This window comes from Astatotilapia calliptera, chromosome 14 (genome assembly GCF_964374335.1).
Source record: "Astatotilapia calliptera chromosome 14, fAstCal68.1, whole genome shotgun sequence".
NCBI lineage: Eukaryota > Metazoa > Chordata > Actinopteri > Cichliformes > Cichlidae > Astatotilapia > Astatotilapia calliptera.
Window position 1 is genome coordinate 32,251,047 of NC_137435.1, and position 15,751 is coordinate 32,266,797.

General features: G+C 42.7%; 1 protein-coding gene across 1 annotated transcript; it reads left to right on the forward strand.

The window, feature by feature from the left end:
• Positions 1-1,261: 1,261 nt before the first annotated feature.
• Positions 1,262-15,000, forward strand: LOC113036946 (TRPM8 channel-associated factor homolog). Its single transcript, XM_026193575.2, has 11 exons — positions 1,262-2,053; positions 2,305-2,521; positions 3,201-3,492; positions 6,093-6,394; positions 6,604-6,778; positions 7,051-7,145; positions 7,789-8,002; positions 9,956-10,192; positions 11,627-11,844; positions 11,998-12,111; positions 13,984-15,000. The coding sequence occupies exons 1-11, from the start codon at positions 1,407-1,409 to the stop codon at positions 14,224-14,226; spliced, it is 2,754 nt and encodes a 917-aa protein (XP_026049360.2). The 5' UTR covers positions 1,262-1,406; the 3' UTR covers positions 14,227-15,000.
• The last annotated feature ends 751 nt before the right edge of the window (positions 15,001-15,751 follow it).

The window sequence follows — 15,751 nt, forward strand, 5'->3', positions numbered from 1 at the left end:
GGTCAACGACCCAGGCATCCTAACAAAGCTGGCAGATAAAACAGAACTACTCATGGCTGAGAAGGGGAAGAAGGCTCCAGAGGCAGTCACGTGTAGCAAAATGGACAATATACAGCATGTCAACTGCTAGAAATGAGCCAACTAACCAGTTGGGCTGGTTTTCATCTGTCCTAAAAAGGGAACAACAGATTAAAATTGCCAATAAAACCTATGTTTATTCTGAAGCCAGGTGTTGAGGCTGAGGAGCCTGCTAAAATGCCCCACACTGTTTTAAGAGGTTAAAAAGCTCTTCACAGTCAGCTCAGACTGCAGACAAGCTTACCCTGATCCTCATTTCCCTAAGGTGTTAGGTTACTGTGAGGCAGGGAAGGAAGGACAGGGTGTGGTGGAAGGGAGTAACCTTGAAAGGGACAAATCCATGACAACCATGACATCATCTATGCATGTTTCTGTGTTGCCTTCTTAAAGAGATGGAGGGAATTTGGCTTGTTTGTCCAGCGTGATGGAACATTTAGGACCATTCACTTCTCAGTGCAGGTTATTTTTTGTCCTGGCAAACAGAATTTACCTGTGTACAGTAGATCTGCCTCATGCTTAGATTTACATGTTGCTCCGAGTCAGGAAATCTTAGTGGTTGAATAGTAGAATATATAGTTTCTTACTTCGACTGTGCCAGTCAGAGTGTGGAGTGTTTGTTGCAGTTTGACACAAACTGAATCTTAAATATGTACAATTTAAGATTCAAAAAGTTACCTTAGTATCAGACTTAGACTCAGTTTACAATACACAAATGCAGCTTTCATTTCTGAAATGTGGTGGTTGCTGCACTGCCTTCAGCGTTGGCATTTGAAAACATCATGTCAATTCTCCCAGCTGGAGCAAGCCCTCACTGAGGAAGTGAGGGCTTGCTCAGTGACACCAGGATATACATGGTGTCACAAACACGCATGTTTGTGGTCAGAATTGCAACATGGTGAGTGTATTGTGTGAGTTTTTTCTGTTGTGTTCGTATCATTCACACTAGTTAACTTCAAGCGACATGATGAGCAGGTTTTGCTTAATCCTCTTTTAGGGTGTGTATTCAGCCACAGTGAAACATCATTCCTATTCTGAGAAAGCTTATCCACTGCTGATATTTTTCTATGAATCTGATGTTTAATTTAGCTCTGGCCATTTGTTTGTCCATGGGTTTGTCATCACAGTAAACCCTCCCCTTATTATTAGGGCACCTGAAGTAGGCACTCCTCCTATTCCTGCTCTCATTTGACAGAACAAGGACAACTACAGGACAACTTCTACATAAGAAGAGTTGAACCTCAGGGGCTAAGATAACTTCTCCTGATATCTTGCTCTCTGCCTTCTTCGGCACCTTCTTCTTTGTCTTCAAATTACAAATCCTACAGGCCATGTCCAACCAGTCCTTCAAAAACCAACATGAAGAGGCCTACGCCTCCCTGATGAGAGGCCTGAAGGAGCTGGACCTACAGGGATCCTATGTTCCCACTGACCTGTTGCTGATCGGAGACCATGCTTTTCCTTTAGCAATGAACAGCCGAGGTCAGGTGCTGATGGCTGCCTCTCTGTACGGCAGTGGAAGGATTGTGGTCCTGGGTCATGAGGGCTACTTGACAGCCTTTCCTGCTCTGGTAGAAAATGCTCTGACCTGGCTGAGAGGTGATGGATCTGATAACCTCTCTGTAAGGGTGCACAGAAATGTCAGTGCAGTTGCTAATAACCTTCAAAAATCCAGCTTCCAAGTAGAAGTTGTGGGAGCTTTCAGTGACAACCTGGGAGTTGGTGTTTATGTGACCGATGCCTACAGTGTGGGCTCAGACTCAATGGAGCTGGTGACGTTTCTGAAAGCTGGAGGAGGGGTGCTGATAGCTGGACAAGCGTGGAGTTGGGCTGCAGATCACCCCAAAGAGAACGCACTGCATCAGTTTGATGGGAATAAAGTGTCGGGAGTGGCAGGAATCTACTTTTCTAAGAACTGTGGTGAGGCGGAGAACTTGCCTGTCTACCCTCAGATCCCGTCCTCCTGGATGTCTGTGGTGTGAGTGATTCTATTGGTTCTGCTTTACTGCACATAAACAAAGATTACAATTTTATCAAAAGTAAACAGCTTATCTGTCACTGAAGCAAACAGATTTTTTTTTCTGTTAGTTGTTAAATATATTTTATTCTATATCCATTTACCCATTTCTAGAGTGTAAAAAATTAAAATGCAAACAAAATACATTCCATAGACTGTCTTTCCTTCTTAAAATGTCTTTCCCCTTTTATTCTTCCCTCTTTCAAATGCAGCATAGGTAAGGATTTTGAGGATGACTTAGAGTTCTTACTCCAGGGAATTTCAGAGTTCGAGCTCCCGCAGGGGTCAACTGCTTCTGAGGTTCTAGTCCATGGACCGCTAGCTTTTCCCATCGGTACTACACATGATGGACGGGCATTCCTCGCAGGAGCCTATTATGGACAGGGACGAGTCATTTTGATTTCACATGAAGGATTTCTGGGACTTGAGGTAAAGTTGACACCTTGAACTAGAATTTAAATTAAAGCTTTTTTCATGAACATATAACAGGAATTTGCTCCTATTGTACACGAATGCACTATTTTATAGATAGCATGTTTCAGCTTAGACAGTAAATATGCTTCCTTTCAACATTTATTTCGGTGTACATTACATTTGTCTACATTAGCAGTTCCCTACGGATTACCCTAGTGTTTGGAAGTAAAAAATAAATTTACATTTAAAAAATGTAAATATAGTTACCTTTAAGTAAAACATTTCAAATGCCCTAAAATTCACATATCCTGATAGGGTTAGGAGTTAACAGGAAGTAGTTCTCAAAGAGTTAAATATTTCTGCTAATCTCCCAAACCTTTTATATGTCAGATAATCTGGAGCGATCGTGGCTCAAAGAGTTGGCAGTCTGTCTTGTAACCGGAAGGCTGCCGGTTCGAGCCCCGGCTCGGACAGTCTCGGTCGTTGTGTCCTTGGGCAAGACACTTCACCTACTGGTGATGGCCAGAGGGGCCGATGGTGCAATATGGCAGCCTCGCTTCTGTCTGCTACAACTGTAGCTTGCCTCCACCAGTGTGAATGTGAGAGTAAATGAATAGTGGAATTGTAAACTTGCAAAGATTATTATTATTAAACACATGACTGTATTGTTGCTGCTTTTCTTCCTTTGTTTTAGAGCATGGCTCCAATTTGGAAAAATGCCATTCACTGGTTGGATGAAGGCCGCAGAGGGGTTGTTGGTGTAATGATGGATCCTGCACTCAAAGTTCTCAGTGATTCAGGGCTGAAGTGTGAGAAGACAAACTTCAGGAAAGACCTCAGTGTGTTTGTGTGTACAGCATATATCACTGAGCATTTGGAGGAAATCCAAAACTTTGTGGCAGAGGGAGGAGGCCTGCTGATTGGAGGACATGCCTGGTGGTGGGCTCATTCAAATGCTGGGAAAAATGTGCTAACGGAATTCTCAGGTATGAAAATGCACGACAAGAGTGATATATAAAGTTATAAAGATATATAAAGTTAAGGATCTGGTTGCTCCTGGCCCAGATAATATGACTTATAACTTCTTGGCTTTAATTAGCATTCTTTCGAGTAAGGAGAGTGTATTGCCTCTAGGCTGAGTCTGCCAAGTATGTCAGAAAAGCAGGACCTAACGCAGGACTCACAGACAGGGAATTTGGTTACAGTGTAAAATAATGCAGTCCAAAGCAGTTCCAATAAATGTGATCTCCTCAGCAATGACTTCCCAGCTTCCAGTGCAGAGAATTCCAGAGCCCCGCCCTGGAGCAAGGCCCGGGAAGGGTGCCTGAAGGCAAGCATCTGGCAGCTAGGCCTTAGTCCATGTAGCCTTGCCAGACAGAGCCCAGAAAAGGGACATCGGCCCATTGTCCTGTAGACTCACAACCAGCAGGAGATGCTGTAGGGGTCGGGTGCAATGTGTGTTGGGCAGTGGCCAGGAGTGGATGCCCTGGTGGATTGATCCCCCACTACCTAAACTAGTGATTGGGGCATGGAATGTCACCTCTCTGGTGGGGAAGGAGCCTGAGTTAGTGCGTGAGGTTGAGATGTACTGGCTAGATATAGTCGGGCTCACCTCAAAGCATGGCTTGGGCTCTGGAAGCAGACCCCTGGAGAAGGGCTGGACTCTGTCTCAGTCTGGAGTTGCCCTTGGTGAGACGCAGTGGGCTGGGGTGGGTATCTGTATCCCCTTGGCTTGCTGCCTGTACGTTGGTGTTTCTCCTGGTGGAAAAGAAGGTTTGTTCCCTGTGCTTTTGGGTCGGGGAATGTCAATGATCGATTTTATAATTATATCACCAGACCTGTGGCCATATGTTCTGGACACTCGGGTGAAAAGAGGAGTCGAGCTGTCAACTGATCACCACCTGGTGGTGAGTTTTCCTGCACTAGAGAAGGTTGCTGAAAGCTTAATCCTGATTTGTCTTTGGCCTTTGATGTGTTGTACCAACTGACCTTTGTCCATCAACTTTGAAACTTCTTCTACAATGGAGGATGGTAAGAATGTTCTAAATTCCTTCAGGGTCTGGCTGATCTTGTTTCGGAGTGCATCTATGGTGAAATGGACCCATCCTATCCTTTTACTCAGGAGCTGTTTCTGTGCTTCCCATAAGATCTTTTCAGGTCCATGTCCTTGAGTGTAGAACGAAGGCACAAACTCCTGGGAACCAGTGTGAGATTCAGTCTGTCTGCGTCTCAGGTTAAAGTGGAGGTCGTTCCTATAGTCCCCTAGTTTCCCCAAATCCCTTACATAGACCAACCTATGTACCAAGTGAACTCACACTACTCACATCTTGTCCTATCTGACCTAAAATGGTTACATGATGTAGTTAGGCAAGGCTTTACAGTGGTTTCACCCTTAACGACTAGTGATGGTAAGGACCCATGCCTTTTTTCACACCTTGGCTCATTTAATGACTCACATAATCAACAGTGGGTCAGCAACCTTTACTTCCACCTCCAAAGCAGAAAACCCCCACTAGAGGTTAAGTACCTGGGACTCTCCAACTGTAGTTTTTAGAACTGAAAATGCATCATGATAAGAGCTAAAACATCTCCACAAACTTAAATAAAATCCAGTTGCCTTTATTTTTTTAAAGCTCTGGATGATAGAAAGCTACACACACATATCGCTGTGCTGTTTCCCAGGAAATCAGACATGAAAATGAGGAATTGAGGAATAAGAGCTCTGTTTTGCACTCGAGGGTTGTCAATACTTACCCCTGAGTGCTGGTCAGGATACAAGACTGAGATTTCCTTCCTTTTAGGACATTTATTGCTGGCTGGTAATCATGTAGGTGTATGTGGGCCAATAAGTCACCAAAGTAACATTACAGTGGTGTCAGTTCAAAATACCACTCACTCTGCTGACATACTTTATCTTTCAAGCTCGGTTCCTCTAATCTCTCTACTAAGAGATTAAGTATTCTGCACAGTATCTTTGGTGCTTCCTGGACTGTACACTTCTTGATAGAGATCTCGGATGTTGGTCTTGGAATCTGCTGGAGTCACTCGCACAGTTTACGGGTGACTGCCCTGAGGAAATGATACTACTACTACTACTACTACTGATACTACTACTACTACTAATTATTATTATTATTGACCCAGCATTGTTTCCAGAAGTCCTGCAAGGCTAAAAAGCTTATTCACGGCCAGAATGGACCATGCATTTTTCCTCTTGAAACTGACAGTTGGAGTCTTCTCTTGTCCAACAAATTATGGACCTAACTGTATGTGGTATACATGAGTCACTAAATGTGAAAAAATATTTTTGGGCTTGTTTTCAAACTCAAAATTTCTGGTAGTGTTTTTATAGTTTGCCTGTATCATTTAAATCATTTTACACTACAAGCCATGATTGCTCATAAAAACATCACAAAGCTCTTTTATTATATACATACAGAGCTCTAATAGCCTACAGTGATGATAAGGTGGCACATCTTGGGCAAAAAAAACCAACCTTCTGCAGTTTAATGAAAAAACCAAAGTCATTACACTTCCAACAGTAAACGAGAGTATTTTAAGTCAGATTTGCTTTAATATCTTCCAGGGAACAAGATCCTGAACCAAATGGGATTGAGCCTGTTGGGAGCAACAATCGGAGGAGGATCATACAAAGCCCCTGTACCCAGCCAGGCTATTAAAGACAGCTACCACTTCCGCCACCTTCTAAACCGCTTCGCTGCCCATGTGACTACAGGTGAAGAACTTAGCCAGCATGAGGAGAGATATCTGAAAAAGCTGGGCAACGACTGCAACGTCTACTTGCAGATGAAAGCCCATGACTCCTCCCACTACAGACAAGTTTTGGCCACACTCACGGATATATTAATAACATCAGGCCTGCCAGAAGTGAGTAGACAACATAATATGATCATCTTAAAAAAAAATTCCAAAAGAATGAAACAGTGCTGTTGACTTCTCACAGCTATAAGTGATCAATGACTGACAGCTGCCCAATCTATGAATGTTTGCTTTTGGTAGTTTTTTTTTTTTTGGCTGCAGATGCTGTGATAATGTGCGAAAGATAATTTTTATAACATTCACTATTCATTTTCAAGGTGAGTGACAGCTGCCCTGTAAAGAGTCCCAAAGACCACCTCCTCCTCGCTGTGGGTACCCAGGTATATAAGGTTTCCTCAGACCCTGACGCTCTCCTGCCCTACCTCATTAAGGACAACCCAATGATGCCTGTTGTCTATAACCACCGGATCAAGGTTGATGTCAATACAGCAGGTCAGATCTCTCCGCTGTGTTATGTGAACTGGTTATAAGTTTACAATTTACAATATGTGTACAGTGGTTATTGTTTTGCTAACACATTTGAATCACATAGCAATGTTAACCATGATGCAGCAATGTTTGTTACTTAATGTTACACAGTTTTAATCTGTGAACCTCACTGTAGACACTGAAAACTGTGAAATACAGTTTTTAAAATACTGATTTTATACCTGCAAATGTCCCTGACTGTGATGTTTTATTTTTTAAACATAATTGTGTTTCAGATGGGGAAGAGTGGATCAGCACAGGTCTCTACCTCTCTCCTGGTATGAAGACCTACATCGCTATACCATCTCAGATCGTCAACAAGGATTGGAAGGTACAGCATATGAAGTCAATTGATTTTAATTTCAGTGATAATGCTGACCCCATGTAAGTCTCTGTCCTCAGGAGGCATCTAATCGGGATGCCTCCTAAAGGTTGGGGTCCACAATATTTTATTCTCATTATTTATTTTAAATGTGCATTTTCTAGCCTGATGTGATACTTTGAAGATTATAGACCATCATAAGTATAAGCTGAGATTCCAGTCAAGCCCACTAGACTGCCCCCAGCAGTATAATGATATGGCATGCCTCAGCCTTCAATATCAATCCACCTATATCTAATGGGTGGGTGACATCACCCACTGGTTTTAAAGCTTAAAGCCTCAACTTCAGTACTCTGGCTACAATCATGTTGGGGTTTTTTTTTAATTGCAAATGACCATATTGGGATGAGACAGAGTCAAGTTACCCAATTTAACAAGGTCACGCAGATACAAAAACATAACTGCAGTTATAATTACTTTAAAAATGTAAAAAAAAATTTGGTAGAAAGATCAGATTTGGCAGGGAGATTCCTATCAGGCAATGCGGCAATGGTCCAAAATCTAAGGCTTAAAAAAGAGAGAGACTGCAGTTTCTGGCACCTATTCAGTTAACTAACACATGCTAATAATGCATTTTCCTTTTCTTCTGCAGATTCAGATAGGATGTCAAACTGACTCACTGCATCATAATGACGAGCTGAAGAGACCACCATCTGTCCATGAGCGATTTCCTGTCACTGCACAGATGATACAGGTTTGGAACCTGTGGGGAGGACTCATTTACCTGGTGGCCCCACCCAAAACACAAGTGAAGGGGTTGGAGGTCATAGTGCAGATGGCTGTACCTGCTCCATATTACAAGTCTGGTGAGTCTGTGGTGGATAGAACTGTAATATGTGTTTATCCAAGTGTGTCTCCAAGTAACAGTGAAACAGGGTTTCTTAACTGTTAATCAAAGCTACTAACTGAACAATAATTGTGTACGTCATAATGTATAATGTACTGTATAAAATGAAAAGACTGTGATTTATATCATGAGCATTAATTTCCTGTGGACCATTGTTATCTATGAAACCTCATCATTATAAAGTCGTTATTTGTCTCTGTAGATCTTGATGTGACACAAGTTTGTAATTTATCTAGTATGGGACATTAGCTAACTTTAAGTTAAAGCTAGCTAACCCCTAGTCCTTTTTTATACAGGGAGTGCAGAATTATTAGGCAAGTTGTATTTTTGAGGAATAATGTTATTATTGAACAACAACCATGTTCTCAATGAACCCAAAAAACTCATTAATATCAAAGCTGAATGTTTGTGGAAGTAGTTTTTAGTTTGTTTTTAGTTTTAGCTATTTTAGGGGGATATCTGTGTGTGCAGGTGACTATTACTGTGCACAATTATTAGGCAATTAACAAAAAACAAATATATACCCATTTCAATTATTTATTTTTACCAGTGAAACCAATATAACATCTCCACATTCACAAATATACATTTCTGACATTCAAAAACAAAACAAAAACAAATCAGCGACCAATATAGCCACCTTTCTTTGCAAGGACACTCAAAAGCCTGCCATCCATGGATTCTGTCAGTGTTTTGATCTGTTCACCATCAACATTGCGTGCAGCAGCAACCACAGCCTCCCAGACACTGTTCAGAGAGGTGTACTGTTTTCCCTCCTTGTAAATCTCACATTTGATGATGGACCACAGGTTCTCAATGGGGTTCAGATCAGGTGAACAAGGTGGCCATGTCATTAGTTTTTCTTCTTTTATACCCTTTCTTGCCAGCCACGCTGTGGAGTACTTGGACGCATGTGATGGAGCATTGTCCTGCATGAAAATCATGTTTTTCTTGAAGGATGCAGACTTCTTCCTGTACCACTGCTTGAAGAAGGTGTCTTCCAGAAACTGGCAGTAGGACTGGGAGTTGAGCTTGATTCCATCCTCAACCCGAAAAGGCCCCACAAGCTCATCTTTGATGATACCAGCCCAAACCAGTACTCCACCTCCACCTTGCTGGCGTCTGAGTCGGACTGGAGCTCTCTGCCCTTTACCAATCCAGCCACGGGCCCATCCATCTGGCCCATCAAGACTCACTCTCATTTCATCAGTCCATAAAACCTTAGAAAAATCAGTCTCGAGATATTTCTTGGCCCAGTCTTGACGTTTCAGCTTGTGTGTCTTGTTCAGTGGTGGTCGTCTTTCAGCCTTTCTTACCTTGGCCATGTCTCTGAGTATTGCACACCTTGTGCTTTTGGGCACTCCAGTGATGTTGCAGCTCTGAAATATGGCCAAACTGGTGGCAAGTGGCATCTTGGCAGCTGCACGCTTGACTTTTCTCAGTTCATGGGCAGTTATTTTGCGCCTTGGTTTTTCCACACGCTTCTTGCGACCCTGTTGACTATTTTGAATGAAATGCTTGATTGTTCGATGATCACGCTTCAGAAGCTTTGCAATTTTGAGACTGCTGCATCCCTCTGCAAGATATCTCACTATTTTTGACTTTTCTGAGCCTGTCAAGTCCTTCTTTTGACCCATTTTGCCAAAGGAAAGGACGTTGCCTAATAATTATGCACACCTGATATAGGGTGTTGATGTCATTAGACCACACCCCTTCTCATTACAGAGATGCACATCACCTAATATGCTTAATTGGTAGTAGGCTTTCGAGCCTATACAGCTTGGAGTAAGACAACATGCATGAAGAGGATGATGTGGACAAAATACTCATTTGCCTAATAATTCTGCACTCCCTGTATATGTTATAGCCTGAAGCATTTTAGTAGATCCACTCCTCTCTTTGCTCTTTTCAGGTGTGACAACTGCAGCTCAGTGGTTAATGCTGCGCACGGCTCCTTCACCCTGGGCAGAGTTGGAGTTTGAAAACATTATTCTCACCATACCAGCAGATGTTGTTCGGGATCTGGAGCGCCCAGATGAGCTGGCTGCTCTGTGGGATGAAATGATGAGGGCCATTGCAGATCTGGCTGCCAAACCACACAAATTTCCCCGCAAGGAGCGCTTTGTGGCAGATGTGCAGATTTCTCACGGTAAGTGCATTGTGCCTCATGTTGTACAGTACACACATTGCACTTATTTGCTTGTTCTTAGAGACTCCCAAGAACATAAGGCCTGACCAAAAAAAACGCTGGGTGACTGACTGGTTACATGTGGACCAGCTGGCACTCCTAACACTCAGGAGTGTTAGCTCCTAACACAGCTAACACTCCTTTGAAGGAATTAATTGTTTTAATTGAGTAATTCATTCTTATTTGCTTGGGATGGAGTCACTGGGAACAGGAAGCCAGACTCAGAAGAAGAAAACAGTAACCAACCAAGAAATCAGTGTGGACTCTCCTGAAAGCTCAAGTTGAATACCTGCCATCCCAAGTCTGCTCCCTCTGCTTCAATCCCTCATGTCAGACATCTTGCAGCCCATTTGGTGTACTTCCTTTCCTTCCAAAGCCAATTACTGCTTCACTCATCAGCTTCTGATAGTGATGGCTTGAATCCACATTTTCTTCTCGGGGACCCGATTGTTGTCCTCTGCAACCCACCTCTACATGAAATACCTAGGTACACCTTGTTCTGCATCGGCTGCTATGTCTATATGTTTGCGATCGGAACCTCACAGAGTGTTGAAAGCCACAACAAATGGGAGAGTAATACGAACTGCCAACACCGTATTTTTTGAATTTGCGAGAGTAGCAGGTTCTATCTATGACAACAAGGCATTTCTTCCTCAGTTAGTCAATATGGTCTGAGTCTTTAAACCTCCCATTCTATCACTGCCCTGAATGTTTGACTGATTGCTCTGCCAGCACTGGAGTGGATATTACATGGATAGCCTGCAAAAGATAAGCTCCAAGATTTGCTGGGCTTCAATTTCATGTCACCCATGTAGGTGTGAATAGGAGGCAGCTGCTGTCCAGCCTGTAGATGCTCTGCTCCAACAACCCACTTGAAAGCTCAGATGAGCTGTGGTGAAGGTTGCTGGGGAGTTCGGGCATTCTGCCACTATTCACACTTGGTAAATGGACTGGTTCTTATATAGCGCTTTTCTACTCTTTCTGACCACTCAAAGCGCTTTATACAACTAATTCATTCACCCAATCACACCCATTCACACAAGCACTTTTTTCTGAACTCTTAAGTGCTAAGTAGCTACCATTCACACTCTGATGAATGCATCGGAGAGCAACATGGGGTTAGTATCTCGCCCAAGGATATTTGGCATGCAGACAGGAGCAGCCTGGGATCAAACCACCAACCTTCTGGTTAGTAGCTGACCTGCTCTGCCACCTGAGCTACAGTCACCCTTTCAGTGATCAACTATAGAGTAATGATGATTTTGTTTGGTTCTTTGCTCAGATAGATACAATGGCATTCTCTCTCTCTCTCTTTTTTTTTTTTTTGTCTATCAATGCTGTAAAATCTGAAAGAATTATCACTATACCACTGTTTATTGCTCTTTTTCTGTTCAGGCTGGATGCATGCAGGTTATCCAATCATGGCACACAAAATGACAGCTCATGAACTGGTCGGCGTCAAAAAAGGTAATCCAATGTGGGGCCCCATCCATGAACTGGGACACAATCAACAGAGAGCTTGCTGGGAGTTCCCACCAAACACCACAGAGTGTACATGCAACCTGTGGTCAGTGTATGTGAATGAAGAGGTGCTGGGCGTCGACAGGGAGAAGGTGGAGTAAATGACAAAGACAAATGGCCAGAAACATCTTATATTGTTACGCTTTTTATGATAACTTCTTTGATGTTATATGATGACAAACCACTTAACTATGTTTTAGAGTACAATATTTTACAATCATCTCATCCCATGTTGTTTAATGCAGACTGAAGGAGCCATGACTTCAGCAAACCGACAAAGTCGAATAAATGACTATGTCGCGGGAGACAGGACACCTGAGAGCTGGAGCATGTGGGTGGCTCTGGAAACATATATGCAGGTGAGAGAATTCTGCTCTGTAGAGAAACTGTCCTTTGTCCACACTGGAGTGACCTGCTTCCATAGGAAAAAAAATGATTGCATATAAAACTGAAAGCAGAGTGTGAAACAAGGAGAGTTCAAGAAATGTTTTCCATTAAGTCACTTTTAAGAAAGTGTGGAGACATAATTATAAACAGTATCTTAACAGTCAGTCCTTTGTCCACACTGGAGTGCACATACAGTGGGGCAAAAAAGTATTTAGTCAGCCACCGATTGTGCAAGTTCCCCCATTTAAAATGATGACAGAGGTCAGTAATTTGCACCAGAGGTACACTTCAACTGTGAGAGACAGAATGTGAAAAAAAAAAAATCCATGAATCCACATGGTAGGATTTGTAAAGAATTTATTTGTAAATCAGGGTGGAAAATAAGTATTTGGTCAATAACAAAAATACAACTCAATACTTTGTAACATAACCTTTGTTGGCAATAACGGAGGTCAAACGTTTACTATAGGTCTTTACCAGGTTTGCACACACAGTAGCTGGTATTTTGGCCCATTCCTCCATGCAGATCTTCTCGAGAGCAGTGATGTTTTGGGGCTGCTGCCGAGCAACACGGACTTTCAACTCCCGCCACAGATTTTGTATGGGGTTGAGGTCTGGAGACTGGCTAGGCCACTCCAGGACTTTCAAATGCTTCTTATGGAGCCACTCCTTTGTTGCCCGGGCGGTGTGTTTTGGATCATTGTCATGTTGGAAGACCCAGCCTCGTTTCATCTTCAAAGTTCTCACTGATGGAAGGAGGTTTTGGCTCAAAATCTCACGATACATGGTCCCATTCATTCTGTCCTTAACACGGATCAGTCGTCCTGTCCCCTTGGCAGAAAAACAGCCCCATAGCATGATGTTTCCACCCCCATGCTTCACAGTAGGTATGGTGTTCTTGGGATGCAACTCAGTATTCTTCTTCCTCCAAACACGACGAGTTGAGTTTATACCAAAAAGTTCTACTTTGGTTTCATCTGACCACATGACATTCTCCCAATCCTCTGCTGTATCATCCATGTGCTCTCTGGCAAACTTCAGACGGGCCTGGACATGCACTGGCTTCAGCAGCGGAACACGTCTGGCACTGCGGGATTTGATTCCCTGCTGTTGTAGTGTGTTACTGATGGTGACCTTTGTTACTTTGGTCCCAGCTCTCTGCAGGTCATTCACCAGGTCCCCCCGTGTGGTTCTGGGATCTTTGCTCACTGTTCTCATGATCATTTTGACCCCACGGGATGAGATCTTGCGTGGAGCCCCAGATCGAGGGAGATTATCAGTGGTCTTGTATGTCTTCCATTTTCTGATGATTGCTCCCACAGTTGATTTTTTCACACCAAGCTGCTTGCCTATTGTAGATTCACTCTTCCCAGTCTGGTGCAGGTCTACAATACTTTTCCTGGTGTCCTTCGAAAGCTCTTTGGTCTTGGCCATGGCGGAGTTTGGAGTCTGACTGTTTGAGGCTGTGGACAGGTGTCTTTTATACAGATGATGAGTTCAAACAGGTGCCATTCATACAGGTAACGAGTGGGGGACAGAAAAGCTTCTTACAGAAGACGTTACAGGTCTGTGAGAGCCAGAGATTTTCCTTGTTTGAGGTGACCAAATACTTATTTTCCACCCTGATTTACGAATAAATTCTTTACAAATCCTACCATGTGAATTCATGGTTTTTTTTTTTCACATTCTGTCTCTCACAGTTGAAGTGTACCTCTGGTGCAAATTACTGACCTCTGTCATCATTTTAAGTGGGGGAACTTGCACAATCGGTGGCTGACTAAATACTTTTTTGCCCCACTGTAACACGATTACCAGCATTATGATTTTTGTCTCCTCATCTGCAGCTCCAGGAAAGGTTTGGCTGGGATGCCTTTAAGAAGGTGTTTGCTGCGTATCACCACATAAAGGACTTCCCCAAGGACAACAAAGGAAAGATGAACCTGTATGCTGAGACTTTCTCCCAGACTGTGGGGATGGACCTGACTGGCTTCTTTAAGGCCTGGGGCTGGCCAATAGAAACAGCCACTGAGGAGAAGCTGTCCCAGCTGCCTCCCTGGAACAATCACCCCATGACCCAGTATCAATAAACCTCAGACCACTGAAGGGTGGTTTTAACCAATATCTTAGCTTGAAGTGAATGATGGGCAACACAGTGAATTGATTTGGTGTCTGGTGTTTTGTTTTAACAACATTTAGAGTATCTGAATAGAAAAAAAGAAATGATGTACTGAGGTTGCAGGGTTTGAATTCAGTATTGCAACTGGTTTGTGATTCTCATGTTCCCGAGGGGAAGTACATTAGGCTTCCACTTACTGCCAGGTAGACTAGACTTTTGATGGTATAAGGAGTGGCATCTTTGCTTTTATTTCATAGTTGATGTGAAGATACAAGCAGGAAATATGGCTTGTTATACATGTTCTGGGCTGAAATCATACCAAGGCATTGCACTACTATAGCACACATTTCAATCATTTGTTCTCTATAAAGAAATACAATGCATTATGCATTATGTTTCTGTTTTGCTCTTGGTTTCTGTTTGCCAACCTGTTTCGGTTTCTTTTACTTGCACTGCAACCCTTTCCTTATGTAAAATGAATTTTTATAAAGAAATTAATATTCAAAAGAATACAAGGGACTTTCTACAGGTTTATACTGTAAGAGTGTGGATGTGGAAGATGTGTATTTTCTTTGTGTGAGTAAGTAAACTGCATCTTTCATTTGATCTGCTGTTGCACATTTGAATTATGCTGGTTCATAATACAGAGGTCAGACTTTATTTAAGCAAACCTTTGTCTTTACTTTCACACTGATATTTGTTTGCTCACAACTGAAACACCAATAAACGTGAATTATACCTCTCAGACACTTCCTTTTTCATTCAGCTCTGAAAAGAAACTTTAGAGCTCACGTTTTTTTCTGTGCTGTAGAAGATTATCTGTTGAAGACAAATGCAGGTATCAATAGGTGTGTGTGAGTGGGTGGGAAGATCAGTAGAACAGATGCATGTGAGAGTCGGGTGACAGGTCAAGAAAGAAAGGCTGAGGACATCTACAGGTGATATGGAGAGCTGCATGAAGGGGAAACTGAATGTGGCAAAAGGAAGCGACCAATAGAAAGAATGGATAGAGTAAACACAATATAACTGGGAGTCAGGTGTGTCAGGTGACAAGAGACATATGGATGGTGTGTTACTGTGAGTCAATTGAAAAATGGCAGAGAGTTGGGGTAGTAGTGTAGCCTTGAGAAAACATGCCATGGCAACCATGACATCACATATGTTGTCCTTGTTTCCCCATGAAGGATACACACACATGTATAATCCTTGTTTAAATGGGATTGATATTCTCACTCGCAGATATCCCTACATCTGTTTTCTCTTCTGTAGCTCCTTTGGCTGGGATGCTGAAAAAAAAGCGTTCACTGCTTGCCACCACATAAACAACTTCCCCGTGACAACACAGGAAAGATGAACCTGTTTGCTGAGACTTTCTGGCTGGGCCATAAAAAACGGCTACTATAGCTCTCCTTCCTGGACTGATCACCCCTCTCTGGCTCAGTATGACTGAAGCTTAGAACACTACAGACTGAAAAATAAAGATTATAAGTTTAAGT

Coding starts and splice junctions, on each gene's coding strand:
- LOC113036946 (XM_026193575.2), top strand. CDS start 1,407: ATGTCCAACCAGTCCTTCAAAAACCAACATGAAGAGGCCTACGCCTCC. Junction 6,395..6,603: donor TAACATCAGGCCTGCCAGAA/GTGAGTAGACAA, acceptor TTCATTTTCAAG/GTGAGTGACAGCTGCCCTGT. Junction 8,003..9,955: donor TGCTCCATATTACAAGTCTG/GTGAGTCTGTGG, acceptor TGCTCTTTTCAG/GTGTGACAACTGCAGCTCAG.